Below are 21,063 nucleotides of genomic sequence, written 5' to 3' on the forward strand. Positions count from 1 at the left end.
GGTAGCACCCGCTCCCTCTGGGCCCAGGACTATCACTGTACCCTGAAAGCTCTGGAAGAACATTGTTTCTTAAAACACATTTTTTTTTCTTCTCCTCCTCTATTGAATAAAAGCAGCAATCTTTAGAAACATGCCACTTTTGGCAAATGATAAGTGAGGATATTTATACTGAGATGAGCCCTGGCAGGAACAAAAGATATTGTGACTCAGCAGAGCTGCAGAATACCATTAGGTCTGCCAGGCTTCCCGCTTTTCAGCACCTGACTTGCACATGCCCTGCCTCCAGAAGGCAGCTACAGTTGGAAAACCCTGCATACTCTCAACATTTGTTTCACGTTGAAAAAATCAAATCACAAAACACAAGCTGATGGTTACCAAAGAGGAACAAGATGGGGGAGGGATAAATTAGGAATATGGGATTAACATATACACACAAGTATATATAAAATAAACAAGGATTCGCTGTATAGCACAGGGAACTATATTCAATATCTTGTTAACCTATAATGGAAAAGAATCAGAAGATATGTGTGTGTGTATATACATATATAAATAACAATCATTTTGCTGTATACCTGAAACTAACATAATATTGTAAATCAACTATTTAAATCAAAAACAAAAACGCCAAAATACACCTCCTCTGAGAACTTGAGAACTTCATCTTAAAGGAGGTTTGGAATTTATTGCTTCATCAAACTTATTAGAACCACATCCATCCATACTGGAGGTGATTATATTTTGCCATTGGACAGCATCAAGAGAACCTGACACACTTTGAAGATAACTCTGATTCTTCTTCAGAATCTCCCCCATGCCTCTGCTCAGTTTTAAATCTTTGGAATATTGAAAATAGCTTATATCTTTAAAAAGATTATCGAGTGAAGCATTTATGTTGGCTTACCCTTTTCTTTGACAAAGTCCTTTTGCACCTCTGGGATCAGGAAACTGTAAACCAACTCGGCCACAATCTCCTCTGACTGAAGCTGAGTTCGACTAAAAAATAAGAACATATTAAAAGTGTTTCCTTTGCTGCCTTGCTTGAGCTGCCAATTTACACTTGGATCCTCCTTGCATGGGTAAGGAGCCCCACTGCTCAGATTCTACGACTGCCTTTTCCTTGAGTGATCTGAAATAGCACATTCCTGGTGAGTTTCCTTAACTCCTTGGAAAATCCAAATTTGTCCTTTACTTCCCCTGCCTCCCAGGAAAGGAGTGTTAAGAGACACGATTTACACATGGAAGCCAAAAACCTTGGGGTGATATCCAAGTAAAATTGGACATACTCACATTGCTTTCAAGCTTTGTGATATTCTAAAAGTAAGAAATATGAAAGTGATCCAGACTGCAGAGGATAACTGAAAATTCTATTCCCAATGTGCGGCTCCTGCCATAGAAAAGTACAGGTCTGCTGGCTGCTGTTAAAACTAAATGCATACTGAAGCATGAGTTAGTTATTTGTTTCTCCTTGGTGGTGAAATCTTAGGCTCTTAAAAAACATATGAGTAACAGCAAAGGGGCTGTCCATCCCACCATCTGTCCCCTTGGTACACACCGGCTTTCCATTTCATAAGCAATGTCATTGATTTCCTCAGCCATCTTCTCTATTTCCGCCCTGGCTTGTTCTTCTGCAGTATTCTCTTCAGTGTTCAGTATTATGTCCTCCAGATAGGAAGTTACAGTGCTTTGGTGAACTTTAATCACCTGCAAAAGCCCCAAATACTTCAGCTACTCAGAAAAGGAATGCTACTACCATAAGCAAGAATAAAAATGCACAAAAATTGGCCAACATTTTTAGCATGTCTATTTCATTTATCAAGTCAATAGTCCCTGCACTGTACATTCCTTTAAAAAAAAAAAAATTGTAGTCCATTTCTAATCGACCTGTATCTACCCATTCTGGGCAGACTCTACATATTTGGCTTATTTTAGAATTATGGGTCTCAATTTGGGGTTGGCAATACAAAACACTGCAAAAAGATCACAGGCTTGACTCAGGAACCCTGTTTTAGGTCCTGTCTTTGTTCTTATCAGCAGTGTGACTTGCTCAAGCTACCTAACTGTGGCAGAGACTAAGATTTACACAACATCCTTTCTCTCCTTTCTCTTAAAGGATTCTTAAAGGGAAAGACCTAGCTTATTTTTTTCTCTCATTTCTCATTTCATGGGGACAAAATGTAGGAGGCACCAGTCGTCTTAAACTGCCGTGAGGGTCACGCCCCAGGGACAGAAAAGCAGAAATCTAGAAGCATTCTGGATCTCTGATGAATTTTTTTAAACTATCATATCAGTCCTGGACTGCTTCTTTTTTAAAGCTTTCTGAAATTGTGAAATAGAATATACATTTAGAAAAGTGCAGAGCACATAAATGTACAGTGCAATTAATTCTGGTCAAGCCACTGGTAGTATCCCAGAGGTCACAGCGGGTTCCATCTGACCACAGCTCCTTTCCATGCTCATGAGTTTATGGCAGACTTCATTTTCTTTACAGTTTTGTTCCTTAAGATTTCAGTCATAAATAATACAATTTAGTTTTGCCTGTTTGACAGGTAGATACACAGGAAGTATCACAAACATCAAGGGTGTCATACTTTGTTTTCTATGTAGTCTCGATATATTTTGAGCTTTGCGGGATAAGAGCACTTTCTGTTTAATGTCTAAATATTTCTTCATATCTGAGATAATGCTTGGGACTCAGTAACAACTTAGTACCTGTTTCTTGACTGGCACTATAGCAGGACTCTGAATATGAAATGTTTACAGTGAAATACCAAGTCCATATCCTTGAATTCCTGTGCCTCCCTTATGGGAGAGCCCCAATGACCATAGTTTAATATGGTATCAGCAAACCAACCAACATATATTTTCTCAACGCCTGTTGTGTACAGAGGGCTACGCTGGTGCTGTGGAAGGCACAAAGCGATATACAACATGCCTGCTATCCTGGAGACAAGTCACACCTAGAACAGAACAATTAGACAGTTGAGTCTTGTTCAGAGGTGGGAAGTTCAACGTGGTCTACTTCTAACAATATATGTACTTATGTGTTTACATACATCTTTATAAATGTGCATGTTTGTGGACACATTTGTGCTTATATGTGCATAAGTGAGTAAAGGAAACGTTCGGGTGGCTATGTGTGTGTCACTGTGTCCTCCACATCTTTGCTAATACTGTGCACAAGGGATTATGTTTGTGAATGTGTCTTCACGTATGGACATGTAGTGTATATGTATTTAAATATGAGTCTGTGACTATGTTTCTCAATATATGTTATTTTCCTGGAAATTTACTAATGTGCACATTTCTGGTTTTTGATATATTTATGTGCATGCAAGCATATTTATCTATAAAAGGATCTTATGATGGAAGATAGGGAATGTAAATGATGCATGGGGGCGTCCCTAGATGGATATATTCTTTACATAAATGATCATTAAATCAGGCCAGAAGGGTCATTTTAACCCTTTCATGCCCCTCCCAGATGTGCTGACATTTCCTGGGGCTGTTCCCATCTAGAAGACACCTTCCTAGAAGTCTTTCACCAGCATCTTCCTTTTCATATTTCTGAGTGTAGTGGTTCCTTTGTCTCTCTCCTTTTATTCTCACTCCCAACTGGTTCTTCCCATCCCAGTTGGTTTTTCCTTAGTGATTTCAGTAGGGGATAGTAAGTACTCGTTTGCTAAAAATTGCTAAATCTCAGTAATTCTATTTAAATAAAAGCTGTTAGGATGACAGGAAACTAGAATACAAATTATTATTATAGGCTGTTTGACACCAGAGATGATCCTCCACTCCAATTAAAAAGCTGCACTTGACAATATACAACCTGCAAGTTTTTAAGCTGTATAGAAGATGGAAAATCTTTAATTTTAATCAATTTTTTAATTAGAAAAAACAGCAAATACTATTTATGAATCAATCCTAATTCCCTGGGAATTGGGTAAATCCTTAAAATCACAAATCAAATAAGAAAGCCTCAAGTTGACATAGCATTATTTTTTCTCACCCAAGGAGCTCAAAAGTATCCATATTTACAATTCAGATAGCCTCCTGGACAGGAATTAAAAAAAAAAAATTGGCACTTTTTAAAAAAGGTTGGCACTTTCCATCTTTCCCATCTGGCCCAAGGGAGACAGTCTTTGCTTTGACATATTCTGGGTGTGCTGGCCGCCCACACAGCCTCTTCTGTGCCCAAACCCCTCAGCCTGCCCAGCTTCCACCTCTGCATTCCTGGGGGTCAGACACCCTAACTGAAAGAACACACATCAAGCTCCCCAAGAAAGGGGACATACTCTCCCCAAACTCTAGGTGTGATATGGTGGAGGGGGTGGGTATTAGTCACAGCACAGCTCCCTTTAAAGAAATCTTCCTCACAAATCCCCTCCAATTTTATCACTTGAGCTTTTGCATTCTTGATGAGGGCAAGAGTGCTTTGAGATATTATTGGTTCCTCAAATTTCCTCTGAGTTTGCATCTGGATCAGTCTGGAAATTTCACATCCACTGGGTCTTGTTCACAATTCTAATTTACCAGCCTGGCATTCTTAACTCCCACGTTTGTATCTTTAGTAAAAAAATCTCTTCTAAATTCCATCTTATATATTCATTTGCTGAAATGACACCTCTACCAAGATATCTCAAACTAATGTAAATCAAACTCCCGATCCCACCCTTGCCCCAAACCTATTCAGCCCTCAGCTTTCCCGCCTCGGAAAACAACCATCATCTCCCTACTCACTGACACTGGAAACTGGACTTCATACTTGATTTCACCCTATTTCTCACTCTGGCCTAAGTTAGTTCATTAGACTCCTTTCAGGTCTCTTATTTCCACCTTGTCCTCCCTCCAACCTGTTCATACAACAAGTACCCCCAATGACCTCTGTAAAAATGTGTCACTGGGCCCCATTTGTTTCCCTCAGGAAACACCGCATTTTCTTATTCTACTTTTATTTGCATGTTATATAGGATTTAAGTTCTAGGAGAGAAGGGGCCATGCCTGGTATTTCCCTCTAAAGTACTCCACAATGCCTTTACATACTGCTGAGCATATCCTAGGACCCCAATACATTATCTGTTGAAGACAATTAAAAAATGAAAGCATCTCCTATCTTGAGGTTCCTTGGGTTTGACTCGGCTCCTTACAAATGGCTTCCTTACGATGTCCCCACTTGCCTCCTTAAATATCTGGTCCTCCTCCTGCAGACGCCTCTGCTCCACCTGGCGCCGGCCGCTCTCTTCAGCTTCACGCATCCGGCGCTGCCGCTCGGCCAGCATGGCCAGGGCGTGGACCCGCCTCTCCTCCTGCAGCCTCACCAGCTCTTTGGACAGGAAGTCAAACATGTCCGCCAGCACCCTTCCTTCCAGTCCAGCCAAATGGTTTTCAACCAGCGACACCTTAAAAATAATTATATGACTATAAAGATACAGATTCCACTAAGAAGTGTGATTCATGAGGAGGGATGCTGGGTTACCCTCGACAGTCACGTCCCTTTCAGAACGCACCTAGTAAAACCGTTGGGTTTTACTTATGATACAAACTTATGATACAAACTTAGACTTGAGGAAGCAGATTGTTCAGCTATAGATGATAGCTTAGCAAAACATTAGTTAGCATCCACACAATTTTTTCTTCCTTTCAATTTTATCCAGAAGGTAAAGTGCTTATGTCTTCCCAGACATGAAGGGAAATGTCAAGGTTTTGATTAAAAGATAATATTGAAGTTCAAAAAAATAGAATCTCCTAGAAATTCACTCATGATACCTTTTAATTTTTCAATGCTTGGTCTTTTAACACCAAGTTTGGGGAATTTTTAAGCTTTTCAGTAACATGAGAGTAGAAAACCTTGGTACTTTTTATTCATTTAAGTAACTTCAAAATCATTAAGAACTGCCTTTGAAACAGACTAGGAAATAAGCCTACATGTCTATGTAGTCACTGAGGTAGAGAGGGGCCCAGAGTTCCTGGCCAGGAATAAGCCACAGTGTTTATTTATGGGTCCCTCTGTCCTGGCTTTGGCACAATGAGAATAAAAGTGTTTAAGAAGACTGTACTGTGTTTCTGCTCCTAGCCTCAGTGGTAAGGGGAAAAGGCTCTTCTCCCAGATACTTGCTGCTCTCACACTGATGATTCCCCTTGATATAAGAGAGGGAGAAAATGAGAGGATCAGCATTGCTATAGGTACATGAGATGCCCATTGCCCCAGATGCCTGCATCCCACAGGTGTAGCCAGGAGTAGCCGAAGGTAAACAGAGTGAGTCTGTGGCTATGTGACAGCTCTTCCCAATAATTCTTCCCTTAGCTCTTAGCTGTCATCATGTCTGTCAGTCAAATATTTATATACTAAATGGGACAGATGAATTAAAAACTCTGGATTGTCTTAGTTGTAGCTGCTCAAGTCTATAATCAGAAACCTTGAAGGGGCCGAGGTGGGCATTCTTGCATCCAGGTCCTGGGTATTCCACTGCCTGAGCATTCTGCTCTCTGTCTGAACAGATATGCAGCTCGTCTCCATCATGCCCAGGGCTCCAGGGCCCCCAGATTCAGAGACTCCAGTGACTACATTCTTCTCTTCCTTCTCTGGTCCCTTGGCTGGGTCTCACCATCTGTGGCTTTCTCCCTCCCTCTCCCAAACCAGCTCCCGTCACTCAGAGAGCACCCCAGCCCTGCTGTCACATGAAGGAAGTACAGGGGTGCTCGCTTCAGAGCTGCTGACTGTTTGTGCCCAATTCACAGCAGGAGAGTGGTGTGTGTGACTAAAGGTGGGTAATATTAACTTCACTGTAAGTCTACTTTCTTACAACACTCTGCAAACTGATTCTTTTCACATTGATTTACAGATAAGTGGGAGAGACAGTAAAAGTATACCTCCACTTTAGTCAACATTAACTACTGTGTATATATACACAAATACCAGCAGAAAGTAGGAAACACATTTACAGTTGTTGGGTTAGAGCTGCAATCACCAGCTATTGTCAGTCACACAGAGCTCAGAGGACCTGACAAAAGTCACAGAATAACATATTAACATATTTAATATGTAGTTTAAGGAGCATGAGCTACATACAGCTCCAAAACTCATACATCTCAAGTGTGGACAGTTTTTAAAATCTCATTTCTCACTTTTTCTTATTGCTTTCAGTATTTATTCATTCTACTTAGCTTCCACTGAAATATAATAGAAATATTATATTTTCTTAAATAGAAATATTTAAGAAAAATTGGAAAAGGAAACCTTTTAAAATAGTAAAGCTTTTTTTCTTTCCTTTTTGCAAATTAAAAAAAAAAATAAGCATACTCAACTCAGGGAGGATACAGTCCATTCAAATTTTGGACAGTAGTGCCACTGGCAAAAAATGCTGGGATTGTGGGGGGTGTTTCTTTTTTTTTCCATTTATTTTTATTAGTTGGAGGCTAATTACTTTACAATATTGTAGTGGTTTTTGCCATACATTGACATGAATCAGCCATTCTTTTACATCACTTCATCTGTTGTTACTGTACTGTTGTTTGCACAATAATAAAAATCAAGGGTGAAAATGGGACAAGAAAGGAGAGGAAAGAACCTTGTGCTCGTGCAAGTTCCTCTGCCGCTGCAGGGCCAGGGTCACCTGCTTCTCGGCTTTCTTCACCAGCCTGTCGTCTTCTTGCAGTGCGTGGCTGGTGCGCAGCTCCTGGATCAACTCCAGTCGCTTCTCCTTCCCTTCAAACATCTGTATCAAATCAAACCAGAGAGACCCGCAAATCAGCATTGCCAGTGCAGGCACGAGGCCTTGCAGGCAGTGACTGGCGAGGCGCTCATGAACAGCGGGTTCTGCTCCGCCTCTCAGGGCCACGGACCAGGTGTACGCCACAGAGCTAGGCGTCAGCCCTGTTTTCTGCTCCTTCAGCTGTTCAGGCAGAGAAGGAACTCAGCTATCAGTTAACTGTTGACTGAATTTCTTAAAATGCCTCCAAGACAAGGTGACAACTCTAGGGTCATGTTAAGAAACTGGAGCCTTCCCTTCATTTCCTGCGCTCTTCCCCTAGGAAGCCTGGGGGTGATATGTTTCATGGTCAGTTTTCTTTTCTGAGAGATCTGCTCCTGGTCTGGAATACACGACCTGCTGTCTGAACTTCACTGTGGCGTTTCTCCTGCGGAAATAATGCCAGGAGGATAGGGAATAGTGCTGAACACAGGTGTTCATCCAGCCTCCCTGGACTGACTCACCATAACTGAGTCTCTTAAGAGTTATAGCTGTCTGGGGAAGAAAAAATGTTTTAGCTGAGGCTTTACATCAGTCCCTTTTTAAACTTAAGAAGCACAATGATCTGACTAAGGCTTTGCGGTCAGGAAGACCAGAGTTGAATTTGCTGACAGTGAACATAATCTCACTCAGGCTCATATTACTCATCTGTAAAATGGGTAATTGATAGAAAAAAAAAGTGCTGATACAGGTAAAGAATATATAATGTGAGCATACACAGTTAAGACTTCAAAACTATAGTTATTTATTTAGCTATTCCATTTATTATTCATGCATTGCTAGCTAATATGCAAACTCAGATTATTATGACTGTGGAAAATTAGAGAATCCACTTGGTTTGTGATGCTTAATAGTAAAAATTCATGTATGAAAACTGCTGGATTCAGCAGTTCCATGGAAGACATTAGCTTCATGCTGCCTTGGTTACACTACAGGAAACAGCAGGCGGGTCCTTTCTTTCCTTGATATTGTGCCACTCACTTGGGCTAGCTATGGCAGTAAAAGGGAAAGAGTAGGTAACTCAATAGCATAGTTCCACAGGACAGCGGGGTGTGGGAGGCAATTTACCCCCAAGGAAACAAGCACGGGTGCACTCTGAATCTAGTCTCACAGGAGAAGAACAGGGCCAGGGGTCCACCCTACACACCATGTTTTGAACAACTCTGCCCCGGAGCAACTTTTGAAGGTAGATCACTGCCATTTCTATATCTTCTTCTTCCTAAAAAAACAAAGAGAGAACCAAGCAGCTTGAGAACTTCAGCAGTCGCCATCAAATACTTTTCTGAAGATTTATATCTAGCAAAAAAGCTAGACACCAGAAGGACTTAAAGAGAAATAAAACAATATCCTTTTTTGAACATAGGATTTTAAACATGACATTAAAGTATTGTCAAAATTCATTATATTTTTCATATCATTGGTAAATTATATCAAAAGCAAAAAATTCACCCAATGTCATGCTATCCTTACAAATTAAGCCATTTTCATTTTTTCTATATTCTTTTCCAACAAAATCTTTCTTGAAGCACTAGGTATTGCTAATAACATCCCTTTTGCAATAATTTTTTTTTCATGTTTAATCATGAGTAGACAAAGAATGAAGGCTTCCCTAGCGGCTCAGTGGTAAAGAATCTACCTGTCAATGCAGGAGACAAGGGTTTGATCCCTGGGTTGGGAAGATCCCCTGGAGAAGGAAATGGCAACCCTCTCCAGTATTCTTGCCAGGGAAATCCCATGGACAGAGGAGCCCCATGGCAGGCTACATTCCGTGGGGTTGCAAAGGTCGGACACAACTTAGTGACTGAACATGAACATGAGACAAAGAATGCAGCTGGGGTATATTGGAGTTAAAAATGAGGTGCTTTTCACAAGAATTTAGCTAAACTGGTAAAATCAGAATATAATGGACAAAATCAGCAATCTACAAAAATCACCTTAAATAAGTATGGGTAAAAGCAAAAAAGAACAGAGTCTACAAATTTAGTTAAAGCCCCTCAATGCAAAAGATATCAATAGTGGAATTAATGGCATTAACACTTGTGAAAGACATGTTAACCACAGGCAGTGGTCAGCACAAAGTCTAGAAAAGAGGATGCTGCCCAGAAGCGCATTGTGGCCAGTCAGCAGGAGCATTCCCACCTCTCCCGAGATCTCAGAGCCATTGGAGGTGCTAGTGAGATCTCCCATCAACTCCCCTGCTCTGGCAAAGCACAACCTTATGTGCAGTTTGGCTTTGTGTGAGAACTGCCCTGTGTTGGGAAAGAACAAACTGACCTCCCAAGAGCAACATCCTGATATACCAGGCAGTTATAGTTCTCTCTGTAAAGTATGTTGTTGTTGTTCAGTTGCTAAGTTGTGTCCAACTCTTTGCGACCCCATGGACTGCAGAATGCCAGGCTCCCGTCCTTCACCATCTCCTGGAGTTTGCTCAAACTCATGCCCAATGAGTTGGTGATGCTATCTAACCATCTCATCCTTTGCTGCCCCCTTCTCCTTTTGGCTTCAATCTTTCCCACATCAGGGTCTTTCCCAATGACTTGGCTCTTCGCATCAGGTGGCCAAAGTATTGGAGTTTAAGCTTTAGCATCAGTCCTTCCAATGAATATTCATAGTTGATTTCCTTTAGGACAGACAGGTTTGATCTCTGTGCAGTCCCAGGGACTCTCAACAGTCTTTTCCAGCACCATAATGCAAAAGCATCAATTCTTCAGTGGTCAACCTTCTTTATGGTCTAACTCTCATATCTGTACATGACTACTAGAAAAACCATAGCTTTAACTATACATAACAAATTTGCAAATTTGTGGCATCTCCAGCAGTTTCTTGTGAGTTTTCTGCGTCAGTCCTTTAAATCCTAACCAACTCTTGAAATGCTGACCAAACTGAGTGTGGGGCCCTGAGAAGGTAAGGCATAGCCCTGGAGTCAGCTCTCTGGCCAATCTTAACCCAGAAACTGGCCTGTCTTGATGATTCCTTGCTAATTCCAGCTATCATCAACCACTTCATGTGGGAATACAGTTACAGTATCTGATCATCATTCCATCTTCTTATTTGACATACATCAGGATTACCTTCTAATGCCTATTTTTCTTGGGAAGATTTCATTCTTTGTGTTTTTATTCTTGAAAAGGATTGAATTTAGATTTCAATTTGCTTTTTTTTTCTGTGTGCATTTGAAATAAAGGATAAAGGAAATGTAATTCAGATCTTGGGAAATGAACATGGTTATGTTAGGTTTGTTTTTAACCCAAACTATCTGGAGAATAAACAGACAGTGAAGCTGAATTTAGCTTTTCAAATAAAAAAAGCCTCAAACTTACATTGGAACTCATCTCCAGGGTTGGAGTTGGAAGTCGAGGTTGAGGTACTGGCTTTCTTTGAAGAAAACGCATAGGCTTCTTTGCTTTGAAATCCTTATTCTTCTTTTCCAACAATGCCTGAAATAACACCAGTGTCTGACAATGATATGTCAATATATGTTCAGCAACTGTAACAACTGTACTGCTCTGGTGGTGGATATTTATAACAGGGGAGGTTATACATATGTGGGAATAAGAAAGTATCTCTACCTTCCTTTTAATTTAGCTGTGAATCTAAAATTGCTCTGAAAAGTGAACTCTTAACAAACAAAACAAAACAAAACAGTGTCATTTCTTACATTTGTATTTTTCCCACTACCAGATCAGTCAGAAACAATCTTCTCTATGGCCATGCTAGGCCAGTTTGAGAAAGTACAAACCAGGGTGCACCTATGATATTCCATGAATAAGTTTCCCACTAAACAAACATGAAACATTCTGGGTGTATCCATTTTAATCAAAAGTTTTGGAGACTTAAAAAATGTTTTTGAGTTTTTAAAAGGTTCTGCGATGTGTGTATGCAAGCAAATCCCCCAACTTCTGTTCTTCCACATAAGCTAATCTGCTGTTTTAAATGACTGCCTGGGGCAACAGAAAATGTCCTGTGCAGTGCATGACTAAAGCATTTAGTATATTTTATTGTTATGGGGGAAATGAGGGGTATTAATTGGCAATTGTTCTCAAGTGAACAGAGCTTGACTTTGAAGCCAAGCACATCAAGATTTTCACATTTGGTTCCTTGTGAAAGAATGTGTTTCTATTTCAACATGCATTATATATATATTTATTTTACTTTTAATCATCAAAAATCCTGACAGAATTATACATGACATAAGGTTTTGTTCATTGGTTCCATTTTCAGACATGCGATGTTTTTAGCTTAAAAGTATCAAAAAATGTGATCTCTGTGATTTTAAAACCACACTTTAATTACTTTTTCATCATTTAATAATTTTTACACTATTTTCCCACAAAAACATAAATAAGTGACAAAACAAACACTAAGTCAACAGTTAAAATTTATAAAAAATATGCTAATTATGAGTAAAATTTGGAACCACATCCAATTACCATGGCTGCAATAGAGGTTCTGAGTTTCTTGAAAATAAATCTGATGGCAAATATATATATAACAGCTCTATGATAACCCAAACTACTGAATCAACAGAAAGCAGCAGTGGTCTAAAAGTAGAGTTAACCTTTGAGTGACATAGGTTTGAACTGCATGGATCCACTTATATGCAGAGTTTTTTTCAATAAATGTATTGGAAAATTTTTTGGAGATTTTTGACAATTTGAAAAAACTTCCATATGAACCACACAGCCTAGAAATATAGAAAAAGTCAGGTATGTCATGAATGCATAAAATATATGTAGTTATTAGTCTATGTTATCACTTCGTTGTTGTTCAGTCGCTAAGTCATGTCTGACTCTTTAAAACCCCATGGACTGCATCACACCAGGTTTCCCTGTCTTTCACCATCTCCTAGAGTTTGCTCAAATTCATGTCCATTGAGTCATTGTTGCCATCCAATGATCTTATCCTCTGTCGCCCCCTTCTCCTCCTGCCCTTAATCTTTCCCAAGACTACACACAAATCTATTATAAAACGTTAAAATTTATTGAACTTATGCACACAGACACTTACAGACCATATGTGATGCCATTCAAAGTCAAGAGAAATGTAAACAAAGATGCAGTATTAAATGATAACTGCTCAAAACTAACTGTAGGACATACTATACTACTAAAATAAATTCATAACTACCATCTGTTGCTTTTGCTGTGAACTCAAGTGTTGTGACACACCTAGAGACATTAAAAAGCAGAGACATTACTTTGCCTTCAAAGGTCCATATAGTCACAGTTATGACTTTTCCAGTAGTCATGTATGGATGTGAGAGTCAAACCATAAAGAAGGCTGAGTGCTGAAGAATTGATGCTTTTGAATTGTGGTGCTGGAGAAGACACTTGAAGAGTCCCTTGAACAGCAAGGAGATCAAGCCAGTGAATTCTAAAGGAAAACAGCCCTGAATATTCACTGGAAGGACTGAGACTGAGGCTAAATCTCCAATACTCTGGTCACCTGATGTGAAGAGCCAACTCATTGGAAAAGACCCTGATGTTGGCAAAGATTGAAGGTAGAGGAGGAGGGGACAACAGAGGACGAGATGGTTGGATGGCATCACCAATTCAATGGACATGAGTTTGCGCAAGCTCCTGGAGATGGTGAAGGACAGGGAAACCTGGTGTTCTGCAGTCGATGGAGTTGCAAAGAGTTGGATATGACTGAGCGACTGAAAAACAACAAGCATTGTGAGTGTCCACTTAAAATGTAAGGTAACGCCAAGCATCTGAAGGAGCAATTCATCTCTGCAATAAACTGCATGTCATGGTAACAAGTGATCTCTAGCAGTTCTTGTATATTTTTCACTGTGTTTAGTGCAATACTGTAAGCCTTGAGTAACAATATGGGACCCATATGAAGTGTCACTAGTGATGCTGGGTTTGCTCCCAAGAAGGAGAGAAAAGTCCTGATATTACAAGAAAAAGGTGAAGTGCTTTATATGAACCACAAATGGAGGTCTGAAGCCACAGTTCCCCACGATTTCAGAATAAATGAATCTAGCATAAGGACCACTGTGAAAAAAGAAAAGGAAATTCAAGAAGCTATGGTTATAAGCAGATGTGAAAACCTTGCACCATTGGCAAAACACTTTCTTATCTCATGTTGAAAATGAAGCTTTCATGTGGATGCAGGATTGCTATAAGAAAGGCATACTTGGACTTCCCTGGTGGTTCAGTGGGTTAAGAATCTGCCTGCCAGTGCAGAGGGCATAGTTTCAATCCCTGGTCCAAGAAGATTCCACCTGCCAGGGATCAACTAAGCCCACATGCCGCAACTACTGACACCCATGTACTCTAGAGCCCGTGCTCGGCAACAAGAGAAGCCACTGCAATGAGAAGCCTGCACACTTCAATTAGAGAGTAGCCCCACTGGCTACAACTAGAGAAATGCAGAAACAGACCCAGCACAGTCAAAAGTAAAGGATACAGCATAATTTGATGAGTTTGGAGGGAAAAAAAAAAAAGGCATACCTATAGGCTCTAATATGATTCAAAAGAGCTTACCAGATGCCGCTAGTGGTAAAGAATATGCCTGCCAATGCAAGAGATGTGGGTTCAATCCCTGGGTTGGGAAATCCCCTGGAGTAGGAAATGGCAACCCACTCCAGTATTCTTGCCTGGGAAATTTCTGGACAGAGGAGTATGGTAGGCTCCATATTCCATGGGTAGCACAGAGTTAGACACGATTGAGCGCACACACACACACACAATTAAAAAAAAAAAAGAAGTCATTATATGAGAACTTTAAGTAAAAGGAAGGTGAAGATCTAAAGCTGGAGAATTTAATGCCAGCAAAGGATGGTTTGATAATTTTCTAAAGAGATTTGGTGTAAACCAAGATAACAGAAGTAGCTTCTGCTGACCAAAAGGCAGAAGGTATGTTCCCAGACACCATTAAGAAAATCATTGAGGGGAAAGAATATCTTCCTGAACATGTTTTTAATGCTGATGAAAGTGCCCTACTATGGGGGAAAATGCCACAAAGGATACTTTTTACTAAGGAGGAGAAGTAAGCACCAGGATTCAAGGCAGAAGAGGAAATGCTAACTCTTTTTGTGCAAATGCAGTTAGGTTATGATCAGAACTGCATTATCTACAAAGCTGCTAAGACCCTAGCCTTGAAGGGAAAAAGATAATCACCAGCTGCCAATCTTTCTGGCTGTAAAAGAAAGCCTGGACAGGCTCCAGGTTTCTGAATTAGTTCCATTAATTAATGCGTTGTTCCTAAAGTCAGGAAGTACCTTGCCAAAAAAGGACTGCCTCTTAAAGTTCTTTAGATATTGGACAATGTCCCTGTTGATGTTCATTGTTTTTCAGTCACTAAGTCATGTCCAACTCTTTGCAACCCCATGGACTATAGACACCAGGCTTCCCTGTCCTTCACCATATCCCAGAGTGGTCAAATTTATGTCCAGTGAGTCAGTGGTGCCATTCAACCATCTTATCCTCTGTTATTCCCTTCTTTGCCTTCAATCTTTCCCAGCATCAGGGTCTTTTCCAATGAGTAAGTTCTTCACATCAGGTAGCCAAACTATTGGAGCTTCAGCCTCAGCATCAGTCCTTCCAAAGAATATTCAGGGTTGATTTCCTTTAGAATCAACTGGTTTGATCTCCTTGCAGTCGAAGGGACTCTCAAGAGTCTTCTCCAGCATCACAGTTCAAAAGCATCAATTCTTTGGCACTCAGCTTTCTTTATAGTTCAACTCTCATATCCATACATGACTACTGGAAAAACCATACTTTGACTTAACGGACCTTTGTCAGCAAAGTGATGTCTCTGCTTTTTAATACGCTGTCTTGGTTTGTCATAGCTTTTCTTCCAAGGGGCAAGCATCTTTTAATTTCATGGCTGCAGTCACCATCGGCAGTGATTTTGGAGCCCAAGAAAACAGTCTGTACTGTTTTCATTTTTACCCCATCTATTTGCCATGAAGTGATGTGACCAGAAGCCATGATCTTAATAATTTGAATGTTGACTTTTAAGTCAGCATTTGCACTCTCCTCTTTCACCTTCATCGCCTTGGATACATCTTTTTCTTTCATCAAGAGGCTCTTCAGTTCCTCTTCGCTTTGTGCCATTAGGGTCGTGTCATCTGCATATCTGAGGTTGTTGATATTTCTCCCGGCAATCTTGATTCCAGCTTATGCTCCATCCAGCCCAGCATTTTGCATGATGTACTCTCCACATAATTTAAATAAGCAGGGTGACAATGTACAGCCTTGACTTACTCCTTTCCCAGTTTGGAACTAGTCTGTTGTTCCATGTCCAGTTCTAACTGTTGCTTCTTGACCTACATACAGATTTCTCAGGAGGCAGGTCAGGAGGTCTGGTATTCTCATCTTTTGAAGAATTTTCCACAGTTTGTTGTGATCCACACAGTCAAAGGCTTTAGCATAGTCAACAAAACTGAAAGAAAGTGAAGTTGCTCAGTCGTGTCCGACTCTTTGTGACTCCATGGACTATAACCTACCAGGCTCCTCTGTCCATGGGATTCTCCAGACGAGAATACTGGAGTAGGTTGTCCTTTTTTTCTCCAGGGGACCTTCCCAACCCAGGGATCGAACGCTGGTCGCCCACATTTCAGACAGATGCTTTACCATCTGAGCCATGAGGGAAGCAAGCAGATGTTTTTCTGGAATTCTCTTGCTTTTTCTATGATCCAATGGATGTTGGCAATTTGATCTCTGGTTTCTCTGCCTTTTCAAAATCCAGCAGCTTGTACATCTGGAAGTTCTTGGTTCACATACTGCTGAAGCCTAGCTTGAAGGATTTTGAGCATTACTTTACTAGCATGTGAAATGAGCACAGCTGTACAGTAGTTTGAACATTCTTTGATACTGCCCTTCTTTGGGGTTGGAATGAAAACTGACCTCGTTTAGTCCTGTGGCCACTGATAAGCTTTCCAAATTTGGTGACATATTGATACAGTGCTTTAACAGCATCATCTTTTAGGATTTGAAATAGCTCAGCTGGAATTCAATCACCTCCATTAGCTTTGTTTGTAGTAACACTTCCTAATAAGGTCCACTTGACTTCACACTCCAGGATGTCTGGCTCTAGGTCTGTGACCATATCATCGTGGTTATCCGGGTCATTAAGACCTTTTTTTGTACAGTTCTGTGTATTCTTGCCACCTCTTCTTAATCTCTTCTGTTTCTGTTTGGTCCTTACCATTTCTGTCCTTTATTGTGCCCATCGTTGTATGAAAGGTTCTCCTTGTATCTCAGATTTTCTTGAAGGGATATCTATTCTTTCCCATTCTATCATTTTCCTCCATATCTTTGCATTGTTCACTTAAGAAAGCTTTCTTACCTCTCCTTGCTATTCTTTGGAAATCTTTATTCAGATGGATATATCTTTTCCTTTCTCCTTTGACTTTCTCGTCTCTTCTTTTCTCAACTATCTGCAATGCCTCCTCAGACAACCACTGTGCCTTCTTGCATTTCTTTTTCTTGGGGATGGTTTTGGTCACTGCCTCACATACAGTGTTACAAACCTCCGTCCATAGTTCTTCAGGGACTCTATCAGATATAATCCCTTGAGTCTATTTGTTATTTCCACTGTATAATCATCAGGGATTTGATTTAGGTCATACCTGGCCATTCAGGATCCCATGAGTTCAACAACAAAGGCATCAAAGTGATCTACTTGCCCCCGAACACAATGGCTGTAATTCAGCCTTTAGATCAGAGGGTCATAAGGACCTTTAAGGCTTGTTACACATGGTACTTTATGGAAAGGATTATTTATTAAAGGATTATTAATGCAGACACCATGCAAGTCTGCCACTGAAGATGCCATCACTGTTACAGAAAAAATTGTGAAAGTCAATAAGCTCCAAACAATAAATTCCTGCTGGAGAAAGTTGTGTTCAGATTTTAAGCATGACTTCACAGGATTTATGACAAAGCCATTCAAGGAAATCATGAAAGAGATTCTGGAGATAGCTAAAAAGGTGGTGGGGGGTGAAGGGTTTCAAGACATGGGTCTGAGTGCCAAAGCATTGATGCTTTTGAACTGTGGTGCTGGAGAAGACTTGAGAATCTCCTGGACAGCAGGTAGATCAAACCAGTTGATCCTAAAGGAAATCAACCCTGAATATTCATTGAAAGGGCTGGTGCTGAAGCTGAAGCTCCAATACTTTGGCCACCTGATATGAAGAGCTGACTTATTGGAAAAGACCCTGATGCTGGGAAAGACTAAGAGCAAGTGGAGAAGGAGGTGACAGAGGATGAGATGGTTGGATGGCACCACTGACTCAATGGACATGAGTTTGAGCAAACTTGGGAAGATAGTGAAGGACAGATGAGCCTCACATGCTGCAGTTCATGGGGATTGCAGAGTCGGACATGACTTAGTGACTGGACAACAACAACAGAAGGAATGAATAGAGGCTGACTTGATGGAGGTGACTGCTTCCAAATGAGTGCCATACAATGAGGAAGAGGCTGTAGAAGAAGCAGTGACAGAAAACAACTGATGCATGATCTGGGAGAACAATTTTGATTACTCAAGGCTGCATCTGACTTCATGTAAGACATGGACCCTTCTATGTTACAGGCACTGAAACAAAAAGCAAATGATGAAAGAAGGATTGGTACCATATAGGAACATTTTGAGAGAAATGAAAAAGCAAAAAAGTCAGACAGCAATTAAATATATTTCTGTAAAGTTACACTGGGTGTGCCTACCTCTCTGGCCTCCCCTTCCACCTCTACTATCTTTTCCATCTCTGCCTCCTCTGAGGCAGCAAGACCAACCTCTCACCTTCCTCCTCCTCAGTCTATTCAACATGGAGACCACAAAGATGAAGACCTTTATTGTGATCCACTTCCATATAATGAACAGTAAATAATCATCATGCCATACAGTTAATAAATTTACCTGTTGTGCACGTGTGCATCTCTGTAAAAATCTAATAACTATACATTTTCATATCATCATGATCACCTAAGTATTTATCATATGGAGCATCATGTCCAAGACTTGTATTAAATTCAGTGAAGTAAGACCAAACAAGGAAGCTGTGCTACAAATTTCAATTGACAAAACAGTTTCAAGAGGGAAAGCATCACCAGTCCTATACGACAGAGAACTGACTACTGTGTGGTAGTTAGCAATGGAGAGGGCACTGTTAGACAACAGAAGATTCATTGGAGAGTCTGTTTTAAAGTCTAATTTGTCTGAAGAAAGAGATCAAGATGGTGGAGTAGGATGCAGAACTCAATTCCTCCGCTGAGCATATGAAAAACCTATTTAATTTTTCCAAAACTGTTCTACAAATACACATGTGGAACAATTCTCAGTGAAAACTACCTGGAGACTCACAGACTCTTGCACAAATACAGCTGTAAGACCCATATGGAATTTGGCAGAAAGAAAAGAGAAGTGATTAAGTCAAGATTTCCCAGGGGATTCAGAAGAGGAGGAAGTTAACACAGGCAGAGATCTTCCCAAGAGAGTGAGCAGTTTGAGTCACATATTGAGCATCCCAGCCCTGGGGTCTGACATAGGGATGACAAGTCTCCTTGGCTGGTTAGAGAGCCAGTGGGAGTAACAGGAGGACTGTAGGAAGCCTGGACTCTGCTTATAAAGAGCATATGCATGCTTGATTGCTCATAAAGCAGAATAAAGAGGGTGGGCTGAAAATTGCATGGGTGGCTGGTTGGTTTCTCATGAATGCCTTGGCATGCAGACCAGCCTGAGCCAAGAGAATGCTCCAGCCCTCTTGGGAACTTGGCTGTGAGATACAGAAGTGGTTCAGACATAAAGCAGCATCTGAACACGGTGGGGGAGCAGCCATCTCTGGTGCTGACAGAGGCAGGGCAGCAGGGATAGTCCAGATCTCTGGTCCTAGTGGGACCACTATGGCCTGTGCCAAGGTTTGCACTCTAATCCATGCCAACTACCCCTGCCACCCCCCCTGCTCCAGCACTGTTCTCATCTGGGGCAAGCGTGCCAGTGCTGAGAAGGGGGAGAGTGTACACTTGGAAGGAATGGAGCCAGCTTTGACCCGATCCTCAGGGCTTCTGCTACAACAACATGGTATAGGAACTCACCTTCAACAAGGTGGTGATGGCCACCAAGCAGAGGGGAAGCTTTGTCTTACAACTGGCTTCAGCCCTAGCAGCTCCACCTCCAGCCCCACCTCCTACCAAGGCGATAGATGCCAACATGCCCTGAGAAAACATCACTTGTGTTCATGTCAAACCCAACTCTCCCACCAAATCCACTGGGTACAGACAGACTGGATAGGGATGCTCCCACATAAGGACACCCCTTCAAGACCACAATAGGTAACTGTTTAATCTAATTTCATAGAAACAGAAAGAAAACCAAAATGAGAATGTGTCTTAACTGAAAGAGTAAGTCAGAACCCCTGAAAGAGACTTCCTTGGTGGTTCAGTGGCTAAGGCTCCATGCTCCCAACACAGGGGCCCGAGTTTGATCCCTTGTTAGGGAATTAGATCCCACGTGCTGCAACTAAGAGTCAGTGTGCCACAACTGAAGATCTCACGTACTGCAACTAAGACCCAGCACAGACAACTAAATAAATATAGACATTAAAAAAAACCTGAAAAAACAACTAATTAAACAGAAATAAACAATTTACCAGACAAAGAATTTGAAGCATCAGTAATAAGTGTGCTAACTGAATTAGGAAAAAGGATAGATGAACACGATGAGAATTTTAACAAGGAACTAAAAAATATAAAAAAGGACTAGTCAGAACAAAGAAGAATACAATAACTGAAATAAAGAAAACACATTAGAAGGCATGAATAGGTTACTGGTGATAAAGAGGAGACATAAGTGATCTGGAAGACAGAATAACAGAAATCATCTAATCAGAACAGGAAAAGGAAAACAAAAAAATGAGAATAGTTAATAGATCTATGGGACAACATCAAAGATATCAACATCTGTGTTACAAGAGTTCCAGAAGAAGAAAAGAGAGAGAAAGGGCTCAAAGTATATTTGTTAAAAGTATGATTGAAAACTTTGTAAACTTTAAGAAGGAAACATATTCAGGTACAGGAACCACACAGTGTCCCAAACAAGATGAACCCAAACAGACCCACACTAAGACATAATTAAGATGGCAATGGTTAAACTCGGGATTCTGAATGGAGCAAGAGAAAAACAAGAGTCATATACAAGGGAACCCCCATAAAGCTATCAGCTGATTTTTCAGCAGAAACTCGGCAAATCAGAAGGGAGGGCCATAATATATATTCATAATGTGTCCAAAGAGAAAAATCTGTAATCTAGCAAGATTATCATTTAGAATTGAAGGAGAGACAAAGAATTTCTCAGACAAACAAAA

At 40.7% G+C, this 21,063-nt stretch overlaps 1 protein-coding gene across 7 annotated transcripts in view; it reads right to left on the reverse strand.

Annotated features, from left to right (window-relative positions):
• The window catches only part of CFAP91 (cilia and flagella associated protein 91), a 106,925-nt gene that overhangs the window by 34,276 nt on the left and 51,586 nt on the right, over nucleotides 1-21,063 (reverse strand). For all 7 annotated transcript variants that reach the window (XR_006335354.1, XM_043874956.1, XM_043874957.1 and 4 more), the window contains 6 exons: nucleotides 11,069-11,185; nucleotides 8,896-8,967; nucleotides 7,569-7,715; nucleotides 5,178-5,399; nucleotides 1,556-1,704; nucleotides 905-996 (listed from right to left, as the gene is read on the reverse strand). Coding sequence is in view for 6 of the 7 variants with exons in the window: in XM_043874956.1 (XP_043730891.1) it covers nucleotides 905-996; nucleotides 1,556-1,704; nucleotides 5,178-5,399; nucleotides 7,569-7,715; nucleotides 8,896-8,967; nucleotides 11,069-11,185 (799 nt within the window). In the remaining variant the exon portion in view is untranslated. The remainder of the gene's footprint in view (nucleotides 1-904; nucleotides 997-1,555; nucleotides 1,705-5,177; nucleotides 5,400-7,568; nucleotides 7,716-8,895; nucleotides 8,968-11,068; nucleotides 11,186-21,063) is intronic.

This window comes from Cervus elaphus, chromosome 19, assembly GCF_910594005.1.
Source record: "Cervus elaphus chromosome 19, mCerEla1.1, whole genome shotgun sequence".
Classification (NCBI taxonomy): Eukaryota; Metazoa; Chordata; class Mammalia; order Artiodactyla; family Cervidae; genus Cervus; species Cervus elaphus.